This window comes from Giardia intestinalis, chromosome 2 (assembly GCF_000002435.2).
Source record: "Giardia intestinalis strain WB C6 chromosome 2, whole genome shotgun sequence".
In the NCBI taxonomy this organism is placed as follows: Eukaryota; Fornicata; order Diplomonadida; family Hexamitidae; genus Giardia; species Giardia duodenalis.
The window spans coordinates 1,258,955-1,281,912 of NC_051857.1; the positions used below are offsets into that span (position 1 = coordinate 1,258,955).

The 22,958-nt window shown below is 49.1% G+C and overlaps 16 protein-coding genes across 16 annotated transcripts; 6 read left to right on the forward strand and 10 right to left on the reverse strand.

Annotated features, from left to right (window-relative positions):
- Positions 1-48: 48 nt before the first annotated feature.
- On the forward strand, positions 49-621 carry GL50803_002964 (Signal peptidase subunit; the record flags this gene model as incomplete). The annotated part of the gene is made up of 1 exon (XM_038046036.1): positions 49-621. The coding sequence occupies one exon, from the start codon at positions 49-51 to the stop codon at positions 619-621; it is 573 nt and encodes a 190-aa protein (XP_037901754.1).
- Positions 618-2,372, reverse strand: GL50803_0091761 (putative Sec1; the record flags this gene model as incomplete). Its single annotated transcript, XM_001708565.2, has 1 exon — positions 618-2,372. The coding sequence occupies one exon, from the start codon at positions 2,370-2,372 to the stop codon at positions 618-620; it is 1,755 nt and encodes a 584-aa protein (XP_001708617.2).
- Positions 2,373-2,455: 83 nt separating this feature from the next.
- Positions 2,456-2,722, reverse strand: GL50803_0013268 (Ribosomal protein S25; the record flags this gene model as incomplete). Its single annotated transcript, XM_001708564.1, has 1 exon — positions 2,456-2,722. One exon carries the CDS (start codon positions 2,720-2,722, stop codon positions 2,456-2,458), a length of 267 nt encoding a protein of 88 aa, XP_001708616.1.
- Positions 2,723-2,866: 144 nt separating this feature from the next.
- GL50803_003169 (Cathepsin L) lies at positions 2,867-4,561 on the reverse strand (the record flags this gene model as incomplete). The annotated part of the gene is made up of 1 exon (XM_001708563.1): positions 2,867-4,561. One exon carries the CDS (start codon positions 4,559-4,561, stop codon positions 2,867-2,869), a length of 1,695 nt encoding a protein of 564 aa, XP_001708615.1.
- Positions 4,562-4,686: 125 nt separating this feature from the next.
- Positions 4,687-5,739, forward strand: GL50803_0013269 (Eukaryotic translation initiation factor 3 subunit G; the record flags this gene model as incomplete). The annotated part of the gene is made up of 1 exon (XM_001708562.1): positions 4,687-5,739. One exon carries the CDS (start codon positions 4,687-4,689, stop codon positions 5,737-5,739), a length of 1,053 nt encoding a protein of 350 aa, XP_001708614.1.
- Positions 5,740-5,762: 23 nt separating this feature from the next.
- Positions 5,763-6,257, reverse strand: GL50803_003171 (Ubiquitin-conjugating enzyme E2 G1; the record flags this gene model as incomplete). The annotated part of the gene is made up of 1 exon (XM_001708560.1): positions 5,763-6,257. One exon carries the CDS (start codon positions 6,255-6,257, stop codon positions 5,763-5,765), a length of 495 nt encoding a protein of 164 aa, XP_001708612.1.
- A 74-nt stretch (positions 6,258-6,331) lies between these two features.
- GL50803_0015871 (putative Serine peptidase) lies at positions 6,332-7,741 on the reverse strand (the record flags this gene model as incomplete). Its single annotated transcript, XM_001708559.1, has 1 exon — positions 6,332-7,741. One exon carries the CDS (start codon positions 7,739-7,741, stop codon positions 6,332-6,334), a length of 1,410 nt encoding a protein of 469 aa, XP_001708611.1.
- A 98-nt stretch (positions 7,742-7,839) lies between these two features.
- On the forward strand, positions 7,840-8,829 carry GL50803_0022739 (uncharacterized protein; the record flags this gene model as incomplete). Its single annotated transcript, XM_001708557.1, has 1 exon — positions 7,840-8,829. The coding sequence occupies one exon, from the start codon at positions 7,840-7,842 to the stop codon at positions 8,827-8,829; it is 990 nt and encodes a 329-aa protein (XP_001708609.1).
- Positions 8,830-8,873: 44 nt separating this feature from the next.
- GL50803_0014937 (uncharacterized protein) lies at positions 8,874-9,815 on the reverse strand (the record flags this gene model as incomplete). Its single annotated transcript, XM_001708556.1, has 1 exon — positions 8,874-9,815. The coding sequence occupies one exon, from the start codon at positions 9,813-9,815 to the stop codon at positions 8,874-8,876; it is 942 nt and encodes a 313-aa protein (XP_001708608.1).
- Positions 9,816-9,938: 123 nt separating this feature from the next.
- Positions 9,939-10,487, forward strand: GL50803_0014938 (Ribosomal protein L12; the record flags this gene model as incomplete). Its single annotated transcript, XM_001708555.1, has 1 exon — positions 9,939-10,487. One exon carries the CDS (start codon positions 9,939-9,941, stop codon positions 10,485-10,487), a length of 549 nt encoding a protein of 182 aa, XP_001708607.1.
- Positions 10,488-10,565: 78 nt separating this feature from the next.
- On the forward strand, positions 10,566-13,151 carry GL50803_009376 (Sec23; the record flags this gene model as incomplete). The annotated part of the gene is made up of 1 exon (XM_001708553.1): positions 10,566-13,151. One exon carries the CDS (start codon positions 10,566-10,568, stop codon positions 13,149-13,151), a length of 2,586 nt encoding a protein of 861 aa, XP_001708605.1.
- A 72-nt stretch (positions 13,152-13,223) lies between these two features.
- On the reverse strand, positions 13,224-14,168 carry GL50803_0014939 (GiMOMP35; the record flags this gene model as incomplete). Its single annotated transcript, XM_001708552.1, has 1 exon — positions 13,224-14,168. One exon carries the CDS (start codon positions 14,166-14,168, stop codon positions 13,224-13,226), a length of 945 nt encoding a protein of 314 aa, XP_001708604.1.
- Positions 14,169-14,519: 351 nt separating this feature from the next.
- On the reverse strand, positions 14,520-16,490 carry GL50803_00112063 (Major facilitator superfamily transporter; the record flags this gene model as incomplete). The annotated part of the gene is made up of 1 exon (XM_001708550.1): positions 14,520-16,490. One exon carries the CDS (start codon positions 16,488-16,490, stop codon positions 14,520-14,522), a length of 1,971 nt encoding a protein of 656 aa, XP_001708602.1.
- Positions 16,491-16,688: 198 nt separating this feature from the next.
- On the reverse strand, positions 16,689-18,518 carry GL50803_0014940 (uncharacterized protein; the record flags this gene model as incomplete). Its single annotated transcript, XM_001708548.1, has 1 exon — positions 16,689-18,518. One exon carries the CDS (start codon positions 18,516-18,518, stop codon positions 16,689-16,691), a length of 1,830 nt encoding a protein of 609 aa, XP_001708600.1.
- A 95-nt stretch (positions 18,519-18,613) lies between these two features.
- On the forward strand, positions 18,614-19,813 carry GL50803_009382 (Protein farnesyltransferase subunit beta; the record flags this gene model as incomplete). The annotated part of the gene is made up of 1 exon (XM_001708547.1): positions 18,614-19,813. The coding sequence occupies one exon, from the start codon at positions 18,614-18,616 to the stop codon at positions 19,811-19,813; it is 1,200 nt and encodes a 399-aa protein (XP_001708599.1).
- Positions 19,814-19,826: 13 nt separating this feature from the next.
- GL50803_0031295 (DinF protein) lies at positions 19,827-22,106 on the reverse strand (the record flags this gene model as incomplete). Its single annotated transcript, XM_001708546.1, has 1 exon — positions 19,827-22,106. One exon carries the CDS (start codon positions 22,104-22,106, stop codon positions 19,827-19,829), a length of 2,280 nt encoding a protein of 759 aa, XP_001708598.1.
- Positions 22,107-22,958: the final 852 nt, after the last annotated feature.

The following is a 22,958-nucleotide window of genomic DNA, read 5'->3' on the forward strand; positions in this document are numbered from 1 at the left end:
GTATGCACAGTTTACTAAAATTGCACATTTATCAACCAGGCACTTTCGATGCACACGTGGCCCATTCGCCTCTACACCCTCTTTGGGTTTGCTGTTTCCGCTACTATTGCCCTCCTCTTTGCCATGCACCTCGTCTCATACCTATATCCCTTGGAGTCAGCACAGAATATTCATGGAATCTCCGTCTCACAACCATTCACTAAGAGTGCCAAGAAGGCGTACAATAGCATTGAAAAGCTCACAGTGCAGCCTGCCCACGACGTGATGGACCTAAATATTAGCCTTTCCTACAACCTCACAGGTCTTTTCAATTGGAACACCAAACAAGTTTATGCGTCCGTCATCGCAGTATACAACGATACAGCCGGGTTACAACAGCAGACAGTATGGGACAAGATTGTCACACGTAATCACAGGAAGGTTTATAACGGCACGGTGAAGGCAATCTATCCACTCCACAGTTATAATATTAAAGACGGCTTTAAGAACCTTGAGAAAATCGACCTTGTGTTTTATACACAAGTGATGCCATACGCTGGATTGTTTAGGACGGCACGACACACTTTTACAGACGTCCCAATAACTCGAAAGGAAGGCAGTAATACTTCAAGTAAACGCTAAGTGGCTGCCTTAATCAATGCAGAAAGTGCAGGCATACGCTTTGCTGGGAAAGATGTGCACCCATAGGTCACATTGGGGGCGTCCATCTGATTCTCCCGGAACGCTTGCTGGATCTCCAGTTTCAGCCGACTGGCCTCTTCAAGAGACCCTTCTCCGACAATGAAAAGACCGACTGTAGTGGCGGCGCCGTGGAATGTGCCGCCGTATGCCTCCAGAGAGAAGTAGTTGTTGTACCGTGGCTGACTGAGGGTTGACGGCGCAATGAGTGTGAGCAAAAGTGCAAGAAGAGAGGTCTGCTTACCCATGAGCGCATCAATCCCTTTCTTAGCGAAGGCCATAGCTACGTCAACAAACGCATCCATCGCTTGCCACTGTCCAGACTTTGCTTGCTGATCTCCAGAAGGTCTTACGGCTGTCCCTGCGTCACGGATACGAAAGGCGTAGGATTGAAGTGCAGTCTGCAGATCTGTCGGTCCTATTCCGCTGACAGAGGAAAGCAAGTCTAGAAGGTCCTTGACCTTTGCGAAAAGCCCATTAATGAGGGCATCAAGATTATCTTGCGAGCCAAGAAGCACACAGATAATAGTCCTGACCAAATGCTCCTCTTCCTCCTTTGTGAGAGACGCTCCTCGTGAGGTCAATGCTGCGCTCAAAGCAAAGAGACTCTTGCGCTGACTACTAATCTGTTCCTGTTCAATATCAATATATTTCTTGATGGACTCTTCTGTTATATAGGTCAGTAGCTTGCTGCAAATGTTTGTGTGGCGCTCACAGTTCGCCTTCTTGGTCTTCATGGTGTCCATATTATTTAAAAGATGACTATAGGCTGCTTTGGCATCCATAGCAGATGCGTAGTTGTTTGAGAGATCATGCAGTAGCTTGTTCACATGTTCTGTGGCAGTGGTGAAGTGCTGGGTGCGGATGGTCTTGAAAATGGCGTCCTGGAACGCCGGCCCGAGACCAAGAGGGGGCTCATCCTTCTTATCACTATCACCACCGCTGAAGATCCCTAAATCGCTCATGAGGCCAGTGTACGTGTAAGGATGATAGAACAAGGGTATAGGGTCTGCCTCTCTATCTGCCAGCATAAGGACGTGCCCTGCCAGACGTTCTGAGCGAATGTTGTTCGCTTGGAGTTCCTCAAAGAATGCGAGGACAAGCTGCTTAGCCTTCTTGCCGCATGTGTAGATATACGGGATCCGGAGAGTACGGTTCAATGCATCCTCATCCCCTCTTGAAAAGGAAGCAAAGTACGAATACAAAGCGCGCACATTTGCTTTCAAAACGTCACTTGGTTCTGCAGAGGAAGTGTATACCGTGTAGATGTCATCACAGATCATGCGAAGAGACATAGGATACTCAATAAGGCGTGTAACCAGTTTTCCTGCTGCCACATCTGCCCGGAACTCAGAGAATGCAAGTTGATGTAGCTGCGTGGGCCCGGTGCAGGCAATGAATTCGTAGCTTGCATAGTATCCTGCCTTGATGTGCCCATGAAAAAGCCCGAAGTTCTTCTGTGTTGGGCTGCAGAAATACACTGCACAGGCTGTCGGAATGGGCTGTCGCTGATCTTCGATCCCGATGATCAGTGCAACATTCCGCACCATCATATCTCGAGCACCCAAGAGGTGCCTGAGAACCTGCCTGGCACAGTCATCGACGACGAGCACAAACCAGGTCTCTGAGACTTGAGGAGAAGACTGCAGGATTCGCGTCAGACCCCCAATAAGCTGACGCGCAAGGGAGGCCATTCTTTTTTGGACCGCATGACCTCCTCCGCGCACACTCACCAGGAAGCCAACGAGCAGAAGCATAGATCGGTGGCAGACGCCATTTACTCCTTCTTCGTCATATTCTTAAAAATCGTCATACGACTGGACTTGCTGACGATGGCAAAGTCCCCCGACTTGACAAGCTGACGCATGACCCTCTTTGCAAGAGCGACGGAAACGCGAAGGCGCTCGCAGATCTGTGTGTGAGTAATGCATTTTGAGTTCTTTATAAACTTTAAGGCCTCGTTCATGGCTGCTTCGTCAGCGAAGAGGGTCGGGTAATCTACCTTCTCCTTTACCGCCTTCTTGGTCCACTTCTTGCTAGACATCAAAGCCGCGCATTTAGAATCTAAAAATTCCAATTTAAAATTGTTTGTAGAGAGAAGATTGCAAAGAAAAAAAATCAATCCTAAGTTGTCCACTAGTCTATTACTATTCACTACTATTCACTAATAGTTAGAAGTCATCCGCACCTACTTCCTGCAGCAGGTGAACTTTGCGATAATGCCTGCAACGCCTGCGCTCCCCAGGATGCCCGTCACAATCATGATAATACTCGGGATTGAAAGTTTAAACTTGCCCGTGATAGTAGTGCTACTGCTGCTACTACTAGTTCCACTGCTTGAAGACGAAATGATCTTCCCTCTCGGAACATATATGTCATTATCATTGCCTGGACTGGCTGGTGGTATCGTAGAGGGGTCTGAGTCGAGGGCTACACCATCTCCACGTTTTAATTTTCTCGCCCAGTAGGTAGAAGCTTTCGTTTTTTGCCTTTCTGTGTATGGCTTGTCCTTATCAGCTTTGTCTAATGGAAAGTACTGTGGTATGTCTGTATATGCGTACGTCTCAGAGCAAAGAACGTTGTTGCCTATCGGTGTGTAGAAGTGGCCGTATGACCCCCACTGTTCTCCCCAGGAGTTGCGCATGACCCAGACCTCAACTCCCTGGTAATATCCATATCCCGCAAACATGACTTGGTGGTCAAGCCCTGTTTTGCTGCACGGCTTATTGAAAATGCCGCCCTTGTAGTTGCTGAAGTCTCGTGAGGACAGAGGCCCGTCTGCCCCCGTAAACATGGCCGCGGCAACAGGGATCCCCCGTGCAAGGTAAGACTTGATTTGATTGACGGCCCCGTTTGTCATTGGCGACGAGGTCTGCATCTTGTCCAGCAGCTTAATGATAGACCTTTTGCAGTTGGTCCCTGTCACTGTCTCTGTGTTGTAAGGCAAGAAGGCCTTGGACACTTTGAAATTAGCTATAACGTCAATTCTTGATGGATTCTTCTCCAAGTGAGTCGATTCTAGTGGAAAATTCTTTTCAGACTCCACTGTCTTAACTATGTTTTCATTGGCATAATCCATCGATGTGATCCTGTAGTTTCCACCTTCACAGAAGTTGTTGATAGAGCTGCGAGAGTTGTTCATTATGTACTGCTCGGAAACAATAAGGTCTACATCTTTGAACGTGTTGTCAACTTCCGTTTTGTCTTTAAAGTAACTTTGTGTGGACCGGGTCATACCCTCTAGCATGACAGCTGAGGCCATTGCCCAGCAGCACCCGCAGACCCCCTGGTTGCGAACCTTTCCTATAACCTCGAATTCGCGCAAATCCGCAGACAACGGAATCGATGATAAAGGAGAAAGGGGGTTTTGCCGTATGTACATCGTAGTGCATCCACTTCGAGGGGCCGGAAGTGCAGCCGACACTAGTGCAGAGTAGATGACCTTGAGCTGATAAGCGGCTGCTTCCTTGAACAGATTCAATCTTGAGCGTATTCTGTCCTTAAAGCTGCTCAAGTCGTACTCGGGGACACCGGTGTCCTGGACAAATCCCTTCATGGGCTCAGTTGGGTCTCTGGCAAAGGCTGATGTCAGCCCATATGTTGCATATCCATCTGTATACCTCAACAATTCGTCCAGGTGGTCCGTGTCCCTCGCATGGGTCGCATTGTGGTGTGCTAGATTTTTCGCGAAAGACAGCAAGGCTTTGTTGTGAGCCTCATCTGAGGGATAGTCTAAAGTAAAACGACTGTTGAAAAGAGAAAACAGGGTCTTTGTGTTTTCATGAATTGTCTCAAATGTGATTTTATCGGGGTCAATATAAAAGGCCATGTTACTCGGATCATGGGAAACACAGCAGACAATAAAGAGCAATAGCGCTAACATGTGAGATGTCTTAGATTGCAGTTTGTAACTATTAAGTTACCTCAATGAGAAATTCAGAATGAAATTTCCACAGTTTTAATATTTTATGCCATATTGGCATAACACTTTTTTGAAGTATTTTGAAGATGATGAGTACAGATTCCTGCCGGACTCGTACCATCACAGGCCCTGAAGACGAGAACGGGATCTTTTTCGTCAATGAATTTACCTTCCAGGAAGACCAGGAGAATGTCTCAGTCAGTTCAAAGAGGATGCGGCGAATGAACGTATCCTTAGAAGTCCCCACCAGGGTGCTCCTTCGCAAAGATGCGATCGCCAAGCCGGCATCAAAGAGCACTAAGTACTACCAGCCTCACGGCTCTGCAACCAGCGCTGACCTTACCTCATTAATCGCTTCAGTTGAGGAGCGTCCTATCACCCTCAATCTGAATTCGGAGAGTGTTCAGAAGCAGCAGCTCGCTTCGTCTGCTATGGCTGCATCTATGGAGGCGACGCACGTTATATGCAACAACTGTGGGGGCTATCACTACACTTATTGTTGTCCTCAAAAGGAGACCTACGAGCGGGACATTATCACGGAGAAGGGCGGCATCTACGTGCCTCCAAGCAAGAAGAATAATGTAGAGAAGCAGACCTATTCATTGAAGCTGGACCCTGTTCCTCATTTCTGGACTCGCGAGAACCTCCAGAAGCTTGTGGACAGCCTCTGCGAGGAGCTTCGTGTCATGCTCAAGAATCTGCAGAGCGAGGGAACCGTCAAGCAAGCACCAACAGCTGAGAATTTCGATCAGCTTACCTGGCGCGAGAAGGTCCGCATCGAGAAAGAACGGAAAGAGGCCCTGACGCGTAGTAGTGAGCCAGCACAGGAGCCTCAGAGCCAGGAGAGCCAGGCTACCACCGCCGCTGACAACAAGAGTGACAAGCCGGAGCCAGAACCAGAACCAGAAAATGAGCAAATTGTTTCCTTGCGTGCTGCAATTGCTGGTCTCAGGTTAGAAAGGGCGAGCTTTCCGCTCAATAGGATCGATGGCCGGAAGCAGGGCTACGCATACATCAACCTGGGCACTAAGGAGGCTCAGCAATCGTTCAAGGCACGCTGGGACGGTGCAAAGATTGCATCGGAGCAAATTATCATGCACGTCCTACTCCCTGAAGAGTACGCACCTGCGCGCAAGTAAAGCAAGTAAATGCAGAGGCTCATTTACTCCTCCATCGACCGTCTCACACACGTCAAGACGCGCTTTTTGTACATGGGGTAATCATCTGTATACAGCTTTGCAGCGTCGACGTTTGCAGGGCTCTTGCAGTTGGGGTCGGAGAGGAGGGAGATAACTGAAAGAATGATGCTAGAGACGGTATGAACTGGCAACCAACGCTCAGCTGCCGTCTCATATTGATGTGGGTCTGGTCCAGGAGGATGCAAAATAGAAATACAGACGGAGCCGTCGGAGTAGATATTGGGATGAAAGATGTCAGTGATAAAGACGAACTTCGGTGGTTGATCGGGATAGTTATCAGGAAACCGCAATTCTGCTCTAAATAGTCCGCCTTCGAAAAGCGTACCAGGGGGGCCTTGTAGCATCAGAGTCCAGAGGAAGAGCGAATCCCCCTTGAGTCCAATAGATACGCCTGGTATAGGATCTCGCTCATACGCCTGGAACTCTCTGGCAAGGTGTCTCTGGGCCCGGGTGGTCATGCACTTTTTTCGACCTAATCCTGCAGACTTTGAGAAAAGACAATTGAAGGCAATGTTTACTGCGGAGAAGTAAGTTACCCTACCCTATTAAGAATAGAGTCCACGCGCTCCACGATGAAAGAATAAATCCTGTCACGAAGCTCTACCAGTTCTATGGGGTCTGTCTCCTGGGGCAGATGAAGATCTACGCAATGGCCGCAATCCTTGCAACGGATAAAGCCGATATTATCTTTCTGGCCGCCCATGTCGTCGGTCATGCTACACATGTGCCAAGGGTCTTGCCAGAAGTTACTGAAGAAGACGTCGTCAGCCTTGACGTGCTCGCCGCCGTAGAATTCGTTGGTCTTGATTGTCGGGTTTCCCAGGTCCAGGCCATCAAAGATCTTTTTGCACATATCGAGGTGCCACTGAGTAGTGATCTTCTCCGAGCGAAGACTATTGATCAGTGGCGCAGGCTGGTAGTATGCGACTTCTGTGCACGTCTGCCACCACCACTGCCTAAAGGCATCTGAGTGCTTGGCCGTGTCGGAGGCTAGATTGATGGAGTCGTAGGAGTCAAAGGAGGAGGTTGACAAGTAGTCCACAAGGGCGTCTAAGATGTCTCCGTGCCCCTCCCATGCTTTTGACAAGCGGCTGTCGCAACATGACTTGGATTTCCCGTACTGGAAGCACATAAGCATGGTGTCTGCAATAAAGTAGTGAATATCGCTCTTGTCTGCGTCTGTACGGATTCCAAGCCTCTCATAAACTATGTTGTCTTCTCCTGCTTCTACCTGGCGCGTAGCCTCGTGCTGTGCTTGGTAGAGTGCGTCAGAACACGGTGCACCGGGAACCATGAGCGTGTGTGTGTCAAATTCTGGGATTTCGTAGCGTGCATTAACGACGCCAGAGCTGCTCAGGCCCGCTGCAAAGAGATTGGGGTGGCGCTGGTAAATCCAACCCGTCACCGCACCCGGATAGGAGCCTCCGACGATAACCCACTGGAAACATGTACGCCCCTCAATGCGCTTGAAGGAGCCGTCCTTGCTGTTAGCTGGACATAGCCTATCATCCATAACAGAAATAAAGTACAGGAGGTCGCTTTGGGCTTGTTTGCTGGAGAGATAGCGGAGCTTGTCAGTTCCGACATCGTACTTCTCTGAGGTATGCTGGAAAGGATGGGATATGCCATAGAATCTGTGCTCAAGAACAAAGATGTGCGCTCCATAGTTGTCCGCTATTCTCCCCAGGATATCCGGGTTTGACTTTGTGCCACCAGGGGCAGAGTTGATTTCCCCTTCTCCTCCTATCTCTAATATGGCCACGTGCGAGCCGTCTCTAACGAATTCTGAATTGTAATAGTATCTCTGCCTGAATACATCCTGATTAAAGGGGTTGAAGTGATCGACCCTATTCTCGATGAATAGCTGGGTAGACGGCCCGACGCGCTCACGCTGGACAAAGCGGCCGAGCGTGGCCACCAGGATGCAGAGAGCCAAGAGCATAGATCGGTTTTTTTACTTCGATTCGACACGTGCATTAAAATATTCAAATATTACAAATTAAACTATGGACAAGTCAGATAAAAAGCGGGCGGAGCCAAATGTACCAGAATGCGCTCATTGCAGATGCACCTTCGATAGCTCTGTCATCACAGAACAGCAGCACCATCCGTGCGCACTCTATAGGGTGTCTTCCTCGGTATACATCGTTCAACAGTGGTTCAAATGGGATTTGCCTTAACGCCGTATACCCCAAGTGGATGTATAACCCACCTGTGATCAAGCGCAAAAAGCAGAAGATTGCAAGGGACTTTATAAAAGAGAACAAGTGGCTTGCAGCTCACCCAGACCTCATCCATGAAGTCCCTCCGTCCACACACGCGGCAGCAGAGGCCATGGACGCAGCGGAAGCAGCATACGCTAACTTCATATCCACAATGCGTAACAGAGAGCAAGGGTCTCCGGTAAAAGTGCGGCATCGATGGAGCACACGCGATTGCACTCCTCCGAGAGACGATCGGTGTGCGATACAACTCGACGCAGCAGAACGACAACTTCTTGCATTTGCAGATAGAGTTAGTAAGCAAAACGTCGATAACGTAGATGAACCCCGAAAGGGTACAGAAGTGGGAGTAGAAATGAAAGTAGACAGTGATAATGATTCACGCATTAACGCATGCGCTGATGCGGACCAGGACGATGCAGAGCCACACGATCCAAAGACATTCGTCGACGAACTGCTCGAGGACTCTGATTTCATTGACGAGATGACCCATGCAAAGGACAAGGTAGACGATAAAATGAACCCGGCAGCTGCAAAGCCCAATTTGGCGGAATCCCCCTTTGACCGCCCCATCACAGTTGAGCCCACGTTTCGATATGAAAGGGGTCCTGGTGGCGAGACACTGGTGCTTGTTCACCCTGAGAACTTCCAGCAGCCTTGTGCTGAATCAAAATTCTTGTATAGTGAAGAAGAGCTCGCTAAGATAGCTGCCACATCAATATATGGCAATTACATGCTCCGGAAGCGAGAAGATATGTATAGCGCGCCATATTTAATACCCTATACATTCCGTTCATCCCGTATTTAATCGAACGGAGATGTTATGCTTACCATCGATAGTTTTCCGTCCACCTACTTCATACCTAGAACCAGCGTCTTTAGCACGTGAACCCTGTGTGCAGAGATCTTCTGCTGGTCCTGGGTTGAAATTTTCAAGATTTGCTCGCATACCATATGCATCTTGTCGACAGGAATGGCAGAAAAGTCCAGTATGAGGTCTTTGTTTCCGTCCAGTTCAAGCCCCGCCGTGTCGAGCAAGAAGTCCTCTAGCTCGTTGACCTGCTCCTCTGTAAACTCTTGCAGAAGCATGATGAGCGCCTGCTGATGTTCAATTGGAACGATTGGCCCTGCAAAGCGCACAGACCGGTTGAGGGATGGCTCCAAGGTTGCCAGCTCAGCGTCAAATGCGTCCCTCGATTCAAGATAATCTGCCAAGAGCTCCAAATTAGTTTTATGCTCCCTTCCCTTTCGAAGCTGGGCAAGGAAGGCAACATCAATGGAGGACGCGATCTCCTTGAAGACTTCGGGGGAAAACTCAAACAGAGGATAGAGGGAAAGCACCTGAGAAACAACAGGAAGAGATCCAAGGCTTTTGCAGAAAAGATTCACGATGCGGGGAAGAATATCGAGCGAGAGTTTGAACAGAGCAGAAACATACTTGTAGTGAGAAAAAACAAGAAAGATATCATAAACCAGGGCACCCATGCACGTGTACCCGCGACACATTGCCTTGGCACGGACATACAACACATCATAAGCCGTGACAGGCACGTTTGGTGGATACTCTTTGGAGACAAGCTTGAAGTACTCTGCACCCAGGTCTGCTTGGTAGCTGAGATACTTAAGCACTTGGCCCAGGCCAGAGTCCCCGCGCTCCACTATGCTTTCTGCAGAGAGCTCCTGAACAATCTTGGAGATTGTAAAGATGGAAACTATATCCGTGATTGAAAGGGTAATGAATGCACGGTACGCCTCGGGGAGGTCTCTCAAGGGCTGGTTTTCAGAGGCATCCATGGAGTGGGGAGTATGCCCAGACACTTTTTACGTCTTTATTTCATTTGTCCAATTAATAATATAAATTATAGTTAAAGCATTTTAATTTGATATTATGTCAGAGTGGTAGTTTTCCAGGCGACAATGCCCCCCAGAGCTGATCCTAACGCAGAGATAGTTCTGTATTTGCGCGTCAAGGGCGGGATAATCCCCGCGCCAAATGCCCTTGGTCCAAAGATCGGGCCCTACGGTCTTCCGCCCAAAGTTGTTGGTGAGAAGATCCACGAGGCTACACAAGGCTACAAGGGGATCCGCGTGAAAGTCCGCATCGTCTCAAAGAACAGACAGCCGACAGTCTCTGTTGTGCCCACAGCCTCCTCGCTTCTTGTCAAGGCTCTGGGCGAGGGTCCTCGCACGATTCCCAAGGGTCAGCCCCTTCTGCACACAGGCACAGTGAAGTTCGACACGGTCCTAGACATCGCAAAGGAGCTCCGCGCTAACTCCTTCGCTCTGAAGTACGCCGGCACGGTCCTCGAGGTCCTGGGTTCTGCCCGCTCCGTTGGCTGCAAGGTGGAGTACAAGGGCACTGTATATTCTCCCGCTGAGATCACGGAGATGGTGAAGGCCGGGGACATAGAGATCCCAGAATATAATGTACCCTACCAGCTTGCTGAGGAGCAAGAGACAGAGTAAACAAGGTGCCCTGCGTGTCACGGATCGGTCCCTATCTGCTTGGGACTGTTTTCGCCTACGGGGGCTTAAAATATTTCGATGGCCGAGGCGGCGGAGTCCTTTGCCGATGCAGTCGTCCGTGTAGAAGACGAGACAGGGATACGCGCTCCTTGGAGGGTGTGGCCTCAGATGCGCCATGACTCGACCAAGCTCGGCGTTCCCCTTTCACTCGTATATACTCCACTCAAAGCGGTGGCTAATCCCTACCGTGCCTCGTATGCACCCGTGAGGTGTTCAGGCTGCTCTGCCGTTCTCTCCCCGTTCACATACGTCGACTATCAAAAGAAGAGCTACGTTTGTTCTTTCTGTTCACTGATGCAACCATTGCCCCCCAGCTATGCACAGATTACCCCGGAGTACCGTCCAGCTGAGCTCCATGACGTTTACAAGACCATCGAATATAACCTTTCGGCTACTCAAGCGGCCGCAGGAGGTCACGCCACTCCTCAAGTTGCTCCCGACTATGCCCCCATCTTTGCTATCGTTGTGGACACGTGCTGCGAAGATGCCGAGCAGTTTGCAAAGATGAAGGAGTCACTTCAATGGATTGTAGATGTTCTTCCTTCTAACAGCAAGATCTGCCTGGTCTCTTTCGGTTCTGTTGTTACTGTTCATGAATTGGTATTTGACTTCTGTCCTCGAAAAGTTGTCCTTAGGGGTCTTGTGGATATTCCCCCCGCGCAGCTAGAGCAGTATCTTGGATTGAAAACAACTACCCAGCGTTTCTTGCAACCTCTGAGCTTGTGCCAGAACAGTCTGGTTCAGATACTGGAAGACCTTATGAAGGACCCGTGGGTGCCCCCTCCCAAGTGCAGACCTCACAGATGCCTTGGGGCCGCTCTATCTATTGCGACTTCTATTCTGCAAAGCCTATCTCTTCCCGCAGGCATACCAATTACTATGGACACCACAAACGCCACAGCAGTGAGACCAACGACAGGATTTGCAGGGCGTGTTGTTCTATTGACTTCCGGCCCATGTACTGCAGGACCCGGAACCGTTGTAGACATCGATCTTTCTATGCACTTGCGCCACTGGCCGGACATTGAGAAGAAGACAGACGTAGCTAAGCACGTGAAGGATGCCCAGCGTTTCTACACATCTCTAGGTGAACGTGCTGCAACAAATGGAATATCTTACCACGTTTTCAGCTGCTCGGTGGAGCAGGTTGGTCTTTATGAGATGTACCAGATGGTTAGCATGACTGGTGGGCATATGATGATCTCTGAGTCGTACAGCTATCAGGCTTTTGTACGAAGCTGGCGGTGCTTCTTTGATCAACTTGTTCAGGCTGCCCGACAAGAGGAAACGGAGACCACGGGTAGAGGCGAGATTAACGAGGACGAGGAGGAGGGTGATGAGCCAGAGCTTGTCCCACTTCAGTTTGGGTCCCGCGCTATTATCGAGGCATCGATCGGTTCTGGAGGAAAAATCACAGGGTGTGTTGGACATGTCGTCCCGCTTCCTCCTACTGTGAGCACAAAGGGCTCTCAGCAGGCCCCCACATGTAGCAATCCTGCCTTTGTTGCAGGCACATTCTATGAGGGAGGCTCGAAGGTGCTAAGTCTAGGAGGACAAGATAATGAGATTGGCCACGGGTTTACGAACAGATGGCTGGCAAGCCACATAGACTCTGAGAGCACCTTCTGCTTTTGCTATGAGGCTAATCACGACCCGAAGAATGCGATGGCATTGACTCTTCCCGCTTACATACCCGTTCAATTCCGCACTTTATACATTGATAATGTCACTGGAGACCAGATTTTGAGGGTCACGACGTACGTCTTCCAAGGGGCCAATCCTCTTTCAGATTGGGCAAAAATCAGTTCCGAGTTTGACCAAGAGGCTGCTGCAGTTGTGCTAGCAAAGATCACAATGTTCAACTTGATGCATCGACCCGGAATCACTACAGACGAAGTTATGCGCTATATAGACAGGTCAATTATCAAGCTTTCACAGGCTTTTTCGTCCTATCAGCTTCAGAATGCTGCTACACTTGTATTTCAGCCAAACTTCGAATTTTTCCCACAGTTCCTTTACCACTTCAGAAGATCAGAGTTTATACAATTGTTTGGACAGTCCCCTGACGAAACAGCGATGAAGCGCTTCCAGCTGTTAAGGCAAACAACTGCAAACGTTCTGACCATGATGCAGCCGGTTCTCTACGCATACACAGTGACAAACCCCGAACCAACACCAGTGTTCCTAGATTCCAGTGAGGCTACTCAGGATCGAATCTTGCTATTTGATTCATTCTTCAACGTGCTGGTTTGGACGGGTTCATCTGTGGCAGCGTGGCGTAAAGCCGAGTACCATCTCAAGCCAGAATATGCGAACGTCGCGACGCTGCTAGACGCGCCGAACTATGAAGTGGAGGATATACTCAACGAACGCTTTCCATCGCCGCGGTATGATAACGCAGACCAGGGAACGTCACAGGCACGCATATTATTGGCTCGCGTGAATCCAACTACAACACATAAAAGCAACCAGACATTAGGAGGGTTCACACTCGGGAACGGAGGTCAGCCAGAAGCAGTGGGTGAAGTTGTCGCCACCGATGATGTCAGCCTACAGAAGTTTTTAGCGGCTTTGAAGGAGAGCGTAGTGCAACAAGGGAAGTAGATGTAAGTGAATCAATTAGTGTCAATCCCAGCATGTGGCCTGTGCATAGTTGAGTCGGGGAAAGCCTGGTAATCAATTTAGCCTTGTCTTGGTCATAAGGTAAATGGAGTTAACAAAGCTCTCATCTATCGATGGAAAGTATCGGGTGAAGTTTAGAGACAATAGCGGACGAGTGTAGTATGCGAGTTGGAAGCCCGCCTTTGACGCTATCAGGTCCGTGAATTCTCTGCTTACGTTGTCAAAGAAGGTCGTGACCATCTCTACAATGTAAGCACTGAAGCTGTTTGCCTTAGCAAGAGGATCCGCAGCATTCTCGACAAGTATGTCCTTAAGAATTAACAGGGGAAGATAGAGGATAGAGGACGGATTGAGCTCGTCTATAGTGGTCTGGATAGACGTGAGGAGCTGGGAGAGTATTATGGCGATGAGTTCAGTAGTTAGGAAAGACTGGAGAAACTGCATGAATGCTGCAGGAGATGTGGCAACCCTGAGGTTCGCTTTAGTATATGCAGTGAGGCTTTCTCGTACTTCCTGCTCGACGACCCCGAACGCATCCATACTAACGGCAAGCTTGTTAAGCTCCATCAAAATGCTTGTGTGCACTGGTGCAATGAGTTTACGCCTCTTGAGCCTAGCTATGGTCTCTATAGAGCATAGAACAGATACAGCTAAAAAGGTGTTGACAGATACTACAACAGGAACGGCTAAAGCACGGACGGATGCATTGGAGAGTATCTGTACAACGGCCTCCTCTTTTTCCTCATCTGTGCTGAGGGTCTGGACGGTGTAATGTGTGCGTGCAATACTGTCCTCAAGGACTAGTATCTGCTGTTTCTCAACATCAGAGGCGATGGCATGCTGAAGGACCTTGTAGGGGCTAACATGGAATTGGTAGTTACGCACCATGCGATAAACGCCATATCCCAGCCCTGCTAGGCCACCAGCAATGAGTGTGGCAGAAGCGATCGCTGCAGCACTGGTGCGAAGGGATGATCGGCTGTGTCTGTGAGCCGGCATAATTAAATCCCGATTCTCTGGGCAGCACAACCTTTGCACGAGTCTTCTACTGTACGCTCTCTCTTTGCCACCTTGTGATTACTGTGCTCTCCAATGTAGACACGTATGGATCCCGCTTTTCTTACATTGTCTCCATACACATCCATGTGGTACAGGGGTCGCCTGTCTTGACGAGGAAACCTGAACAGCTGGTCGTATCGAGCCACCACCGATTCTAAATACCATATTGTCTAACAAAGGGATTCACTCTAGTTATACTATTCACAAACGGACAGCTAATTGAACATAACTATTAAAGCATCGCATCTGCCACCCGATTACCACGAGGACAGCGTGTATGTGCCTCATGAATCAAACAGCTGCTCGACTCTTTATCTGTTCACGCTGCTTCTGCTCTATCTGGGCAGCAGTGTTCTGCTCAAGGGGTGGCTTCACAAAGCACAGAAGGAGGAGCGACGTAAAGCCATAGAGCAAGAAGAAGATCGACCCATTGCGCCAGTTCCAGTTGTAGAGCTCACCACCTATGAGCGCCCCTCCAAACCTCCCGATGCTATTTCCGATCTGGAAGAGCCCGAGAAGCGTCCCGCGGTTCTTCGGTGTCGTATACAGCGTTGCAAACTGGATGAAGAGGGCATCTCCAAGACTAAGCGCAATTGTGTTGAAGGGGAGGAACATTATCCACTTGGGAATGGGTGGATCTATTGCCCAACGTAGCAAAGAAGGAAGCATTGCAAAGTAGATAGAAATGACGATGACGCGGAGCTCTCCAATCTTGTTGGCTATGAGACGAGTCAAGCCAAACGTAAAGCACACAGCGATGATTACAACGACAATGTTCGATAGGGCATTTAGTTGCTTGGATTGTTGTGCATTTGTAAACCCGTAGAACTTCGCAATTAGAAAACTCTGGGTGGCAACAGGAAGCTGAGTACAGAAGATCTGGAAGACATATGCAAACCAGAGCAGAATTAGCTCTTTGTTCTTCAGAATATCTTTGAATGTCACACAGAAGCTATCCCGCCTTACGTTGGCCTTATATGCCTGGGAGTCCGTTTTGCCCATCTTCTTGGCAGCTTTGCGGGCTATAACGCCTGCAGAAGACTCCTTGAAGAAGCAGGAGAAAACGAGGCCGGCCACTAACAGAGCAATTGCAAGATAGAACGTATGAAGGAACGATTTCACAGTATCATTTGCGTAGGTCCCGGTGGTGAAGGCAAAAGCAACCACCACAGAAGCTATCCCAGTACCAATTTGTGTCACAATATTGACTGCAATCAGAGCCATTGGACGCGCACGGGGGCTAGCGAGATCAGCGACAGTAACAAAGCTAATGGGGACAGCATACGCGAAAATACCTGTGGCGAAGCGTATTCCAAGGATATAGTTGATCTGTTCTTGGGAATTGATGGAAATATTAGTTGTTGCTTTAAAAATAATCGGTGTGAGTGTAGTTAATCCAAAAGTAAGTATGTACCCTGCAAAGAGAACTATATAAACTGGCTTGCGGCCAATTATCTCCGATAGCCAGAGCCAGAGTGGACAGAAGAACAGTTGCCCAAGGTTGAAAAATGCCTGTGCGTTGGCCGTTTGAGATGCATTGGCTCCTAAATTTGTCAAGTAGAATGGAACGGTGAGAGATAATAGACTCAGTGATGTACCAAGGAAGAAGCTCAAAATCATGACGTACCATACCTTGTTTGCGCACCAGTTTGGCTTGCTTTGAAGATCCTTATTGTTGTCCATGGCGCTAATGGCCTCTGCGTCAAGGTTGATGACCAGCTTGACCTCGTCTGGACAGGGCTTGTAGTCCAGGGTGAAGTGGTCTGCGTTCCAGTCGATCTTCGGGGTGCCCATGAGCTTCTCCACATAGACCAAGGAGGAGAAAAGGTGATCGACGAGCTTGAAGTATGTCTCCGTGGTCGCCAGTTCGGGCGCGGGGTGCAGCGGATCCGGATGCACCCTGTTCATCTCAGTGCAGTAGTTCTGGTAGCGACGGTGGGCCTCTGCCGGGTCCGCTGCTGGGAGGACCGCTTCGCTAGCTCCCATGGCCTCTGGCAGGTGTAAGTCCATCTTGGGAGAATCGGCATCCAGGGGCGCGCTGGGTGGCCCGGCTGCTGCGCACCCTGCAGCGCAGACGACGAGCTCCAAGATGTCTGTGCACTGGATACAGTCGCCGAGGTAGCGGTCTCGGTTGCTGTCTCCGAGTCCGTACGCGTCGAAAGCGTGCCCCGCCGCAGCCACAAGGAGCCTCAGGTACTCGAAGCAGCGATACTGTGTGCGCGCCCTGGCCTCCCCGGCCGGGTTCAGAACGAGATTTGCCATTAGTATTTAAAAGCTGAATTTTTGTAAAACGAACAGTCATATGTATGAGATTTTTATGAATAGTCGGAGTGTTTTTCAAAGTACAGAAGATATTTAGTCTCCTGTATATGGAAATTCAAGGATTGCCCACGCAATAATTTACAGCATGTGTAGCTGATCAGCTACACATTGTCTTGAAGTAATTTGTGCGGCTGTAAGCTACTGCAGAAGGAGACGCCGCACAATACTGGAGCGGCTACTGCTCACAAAGGACCGGCGAACATCGACCGACAAAGGGGCCAACGAGGGAAACTCGTCTGCATTATCTGGCGGTATCACTGGTGGATCCATGAATCTAAGAAGACACGTGTTTGGAGACGATTGCTTTTGGGTTTTCTCCCGCAGATAAGTGTCTGATGGGAGAGAGATGGCCCTCTTGCTCACATTCTGGAGAGAGTCTGGCCGTTCATGATTGATTAGCTGTGGAGGATTTCTACGTCGCACCATGCCACCACTTGCCGGAGAAATTATGCCGTACTGATGCTCAGGGGGCACATAATGTTGGCCCTCAACACTATGACCGCTTGTAGACAGCTCAGCTAGCTCCAACAAACTTTTCCTCTCTCGCAATACCCCTAGGTTCTCAGAGCCTGACAAAGAACTATGCGTGCTCCCTCTCTCAACAATACCATCAACAGGAGAAGTCGCTAAAAGCTTTCGAACAAATTCGGGAGCCACGTAGCTACTATCATTGTCGTCAAAGGATGGGTCTATCAACGGATAGGCAGGAAGGCTGGCATGTTCTGGGGACATAATGACTTCCTGGTAGTCGTCATCGGTGATCTCAGCCTGCTCGTCATCAACCCTCTTCTGCTCGGTTCTCTGATTTCTAAAAGCCACCGCTGCCTGAAGTGAATGGACCATGTTGGTATTGCGACTCAAGTCATCGTTGACCGTATCCTGAAACGCGTCTAAAATCCATCCGGAACTGTCTACTGACTTTTGAAAAACAGGAACAGCCTGATTGTTACTTTCATCATTGTTCTTAACGATATTCTCCGCCTCTCCGCTGACCAGTACAGTTGAAAGAGCGTCCAGTTTGTGAATCCTATGCTCCTCTTTATGCGACTGGACTTGAAGACGTGGGCTTCTGCGGGCTTTCTTCTCGTCGACCGGAGAGGTGTAGGCGGATACACCCGAGGAAGCAAAGTTACACACATAGAGATCCGGCTGACGCATGCACTGGGAGTCTGTGGTAAGGAGACCACTCTCAGTGTCAATGCATCGGATGACCCGTGCCCCTAGAAGGAGGCTTAGCGTACGCCTACTGTCAAACAAAAGCCGCTCCCCATACAGGTCCGAAAGGTCCATTCCTAAGTAGCCAATAGAATTGAAGCGCAATAGCTTTTGTACCAAAGAGAGTGTCATCATCGTGCGTGTGCCGCAAAGATTAATCATCTCCAAGAACAGCGTAGAGTGTACGTATGATGCTTTAAAGAGATTCTCCAGCAGATAGCAGACACCAGGAGTTGAGAAGGTGTTGCCGTGATAGCTAGGGACTTTCCGTTGCGTCTGCATGAACAGCAGCCCAGAGTCGTCAGCCTCAAAGCAAACTGGCTGTAGTAGCGACTTTATTCGGAGGAGACTCACGGTGGAGTCGTGAGAGAATGAGTGGAGGCTATAAATGCAGTTTCCTATGTTCAATCTTGTGATAGGGGGCCTGTTTTGAATAATGAAGAGAGCTAGGGAGGTAAGGGCCTTGTTGGTAAGCCTGTTACATTCCAATGACAAATGTCTTATTCGCGCACGAGAAGGAGAAAATCGCAGCGCACCAAGCAGCTCTTCCAGCAAGGTATCTGTTATGCAGCATCGCACAAAGGAAAGCTGCTCTAGACGAGCGGATCCCTTGAGGATCTTCAAGAGTGGCCGTAGGGTGGAATGACTGAACGGCAGGTCTATGTCAGAAATGTATAGCTGCTTTACCTCAATGGGTTTTATCTTCAAATGCCCAAGTCCATCGCAAATGGCTCCGTTGACAAGATAGACCATCTTGTATCACGCAAGGTGTCCGCGTTTTTTAATAAACTATTTGCAATTTATCGCTAAACTTGGTTCGCTTGAGCTGAGGCTTCGTTCTGTCTTGAATGGGGCCACGATTCATGTTCACAAACCCAGGCTATTCGTCGCACACTGTAAAGGAAGAAAGTGCGATCGATGCTTGTTGCACGGCAGAGCTTTTACACAACGAAGATATAACTTCTCTCCCCGTAAAGGATCTCTGTGACTTCACCTCCAGGGAGCTTGAGAAGCCTCTTCTCTCCATACAAGACCTATCCATGAGCATGCAGCTATATTGGCTTTATTGTACGCTTGCTATCATCAGCCCTCAAACAGCGGAGAAGTTTCACCAGAGTGTTGCCAACACGCTCCAATCTTGGGTTAGCCCTCACTCTAGCCTTGTGGCTCCACATAGCGGGTACCAAACGCATGTACTGATCATCTTTGGGGCTACACTATCAGCAGCAACTGCAAGACACTACAGCCTGATGAGTAGAGAAGTTGTGCGTTCCTATCTTATCAGCTGTTTCAATAAGACGCTAGGCTGTTTCTGCAGTGACGATCAGTCTCAAGAGAATGACATGCGCGTGGCATATACATGCGTGTCTGTGGGGTACTGCTATAATTTACTAGAAGATAAAGCCCTATTTGGGGAACCACTCATTTCGTACTTTTTACAGGCTCAAGCATACGATGGGGGATCATGCTCAAACAATTTTGGCGGAGAATCACATGGTGCATACACGTTCTGCAGCCTTGCTGGCCTGTACATCCTTCTTGGGTGTTCCTCTGCTGCTCTTAGGGATAGGCTTGGAGAGCGGAGGGTTCTAGACCTCCTTCTATACATACACGCCAAGCAAACGAATCAGGGGGGCTTTGCGGGGCGTAACAACAAACTCGTTGACGGGTGCTACACATACTGGATGATGGGCAGTCTATACCTTCTAGTAGGGGATGGGGAGTTCGAAGACTTCATGGTCATAGATGCAGACGCGCTCTATAAGTATGTGTTGCGCTGCTCCTATGATCGAGGGGCACCAGATGGAAAGAGGGGCATGAGGGACAAACCAGGAGTGCCTAGTGACGCGTATCACAACATGTACACCACTGCTGGATACCTAATACTATTGAGACTTGCTAGCTTGGACAAGGACAAGACTCGATATTCTCCTGAGCTTCTAGCTGAAGTGGAGGCTCAGAAAGAACTATTTATGCGGCACGACCCCTTGTTTAACATCCCGGCAGGATCTGCAAGCGCCATGAGAAACTTTTTCTCTCTGCACTAAGGCCTGGGTCCAGCTAGTCCAACACATTAGACTTACTTCTTGCAGAACTATGGCGTGATGGCCTGGATGTTCTGGGAGTAGAAGACATATGGGATCGCTCTCGCTTATTCATAGCTTCCATCCGTTTTTGTAAGCGAGCAGCTTTTTGCTCCTCTGCACTGAGCCTCTGCCTTTTCTTCTCAAAGTTGATGAGATCGTCGAGCTCGTTATCCAGTTCGTCTCTGTAAGCTTTACGTATTTGGTCCCATTCAGTTTGGTTGATGGCAGAGCCTCCTTCCCCGTCTTCATCATTGTAAATTACTCCTTCTCTATCTTCTGGAATAGCCAGTGTAATCTGAGCCATGGGGTTTCTTGTCAGCCTACTTGCATGAGAGTGCGAGGAAATCCCTGAAACGGGTCTACTCCGGCCCTGGTTATTCAAAAGTTCTTGCCTGATGTGCATTAGGCGCCGAGTGGAAGATAACGTATCGTGTGTTCTATTGCTGGTAACAGACACCCCTGAACGTGCCGTTAAGGGCATTTCGTCGAAACTGGCGTTTCTGATGGACTCTGCAAGCTCAGTCACCATCGTGTTTTCCTGTATTTTACTAGTTATGTCAGAATTAGGCCTGTCCTCTTCCAAGTCATCTATCAGACCCAGCTGTGCATCTAAGCTATGGGTCAGTATTCGGTATTCCTCGACAGCGGCGAAATACTTGTACTTCAGAATGTAGTACACGAAGAAGATAATTCCCAGTGCGCCTACGACCCCCTCTCCCAGAGCAAGGATGAAACTGCAGTCGACATCGTCCTGAATGAAGCTAGAGGTTATTGAGACCATTACCATAGATGCTACAGTTCTAGTCGTAGAAAGCACGCTGGAAATGGCTATCTTCTTTTCAATTGTAGAAAGAATAATAACAATGTAGTAGGGAGACATCCAAATGCAGGACAAAATTGCCATTTGGAAAAACTTTTGAAGACTGGGCAAATAGGATTGGAAAATTAGATAGTCCTCGGTGGAAAGAACGTTTTTCATGTTTGGCTGAAGAAACGATATGAGCTGCTTTTGAAAGACCAGGGACACAGCAGCTAAGGCACCAGTAAGGACCGTGCTCCAAAGGGCTGTTGCCATCATTATTTCGCTAGCACGGCCATAGCGCTTGGTGGCTATATTGTAGGAGACAACTGCCGAAAATCCTTTAATAAAGGCTTCTGTGACTGAGCCGTATAGGTCAAGGAAGCGAGCGTAAGTAAGATAAGACGCCCTGCTGAGCTGGAGCTTATATTCAGACGTGTAATACTTTCCTAAAGATGCACTAGTGTTGATAAGGAGCATGCCCAATCTGGCAATGCCAAAGTAGGGCCCAAGCGCCCCTAAAACAATCCCCAGAAACAGCTTCCAATTAAAAACAAAAGGGTCAGGCTTCTTATAGCAACAGGGATACTTGTAAAAGACACCTAAATTGAGCTTAAGTACTCCCTTGAGAGGCATATCCAAGATGCTTTTGCGAAACATTATAAACAGCATCCAAACAGCTACCAGAGAGTGTGCAGTGACAAAGCTCCATGCAGAGGCGTGTAAGATAAAGGTTCCTTCGGGATATACCATCTTGAAATAGAAGTAGTAAAGCTGGTCAAAGAGCACAAAGAGGATGGAGAGGGCGAGAGAGCGCATGATGTTCAGAAAGCAGCGATTCTCCGCAGCAAGGAAATTTCCAAACCCGATGCTAAAAGGAGTTAAGAAGACGCCCAGGCCGAACATTATCTTGTAATATGAACCAAATTCCGTTCCCCAGGTCAAGTCCACCCCTGAGAGTAATCGATGTCCTAACGGGACCATGATAGCGCAAATCAGGACGGCCCAGAACATAGATGCAAGAACGTAGTGGCTGAAAATCACATTGGCCATGATGACTTTGTTGGCAGCCAAGGCAGGACTCAGCATGTTAACTGCGACGCCTGCAAAGGCCTGGCACGGTACAATAACAAAGAGAAGGTCACTTCCATAGAGAATAGCCTGAGCACGGAGGCCTTCGAGTCCCGTATAAAAAATGGCTATATTGTAGTCTGAAAAGTAGGCAACAGCGTTCAGAAGATTGGTGATAAGGTACGGTATGGATGTCCCCCAAAGAAGTGAACTTATTGGCTGAGTCCCAAGCCGCTCTATTGTGCTCTCGGTGGCAGACTTGACAGATCCCTCCTGCACAGTTTTACTACCACCTCCTGAGTCGTTCCGAGGATCAGCTGTACCAGGCGCCATAGGACCAGCCGAGCACTGGTCCTTCTGACCCGGTTGGCTTCTCTTAGACATGCGGTTTTTTAATCCTTTGTGGTGTTCGCTCTGTATCAGCTTGCAGCATCGTTCTGTTAGAATGTCTTCTTGTAGACACTGGTTAGACTGTTGAACACTTTGACAGTTGGTGGATAATAGCCAGAGGTATAACTCAGGAAGCACTGCATCGTTCTAAATTGTGGGGTGATGCATCTGTTGACAGAATAGTATAAAACAATCCGCTTTGCATCGACTTACTCTTGTTCCACTAGGGTTGGTTCGCCAACTTTTGCCCGAGTAAATCCCTCACGCAGGCGTCACGCTAAGAACTTCCTCGCTTGTTCACCATCCGAAGCCAGGGAATCGAGGTTCGGACGTCATACCATTCTGATGACAAAAGAAGAACCTCATGCTTCCTCCTCCAAGATGAGTGTAGGTGCAACGGAGAGCTTGAAGCCAGTGATGGCACTAATTCCTCGCCACGCTGGGCCGACGCTGGCCAGGATAATCGCCCGCTTGTCGAGATGGACCCACACGTGACCTATGTGAATCCCTCGACGGGTGGGTCGGAGAGGCCCTTGAGGGAATGCTTGGTTCGGATAAAAGTGGGTAGCGCTTCTGCCTGCCCATAACTGGTTGGAGGAAGGAACCCTAGAGGCACCGCGAGGAGCGGCAGCTTCCAGGGGAGGCGGGCATAGGAGTTCTTCCGCCGGAATCGAGGGCATCCGATCTTCGGATTCTGGACTCTGCCTGGGAGCAAGGGGCCTGCCCTCGCTTGCCTCAACTGCCATTAAACTCTGATCTTACCCAGTGTACCGAAGCAAAATAAGGATGTCTGAGCAATTCCCACAAGCCACCAAACGTCCTCAGAAGCAAACAAGCCACGGAAAC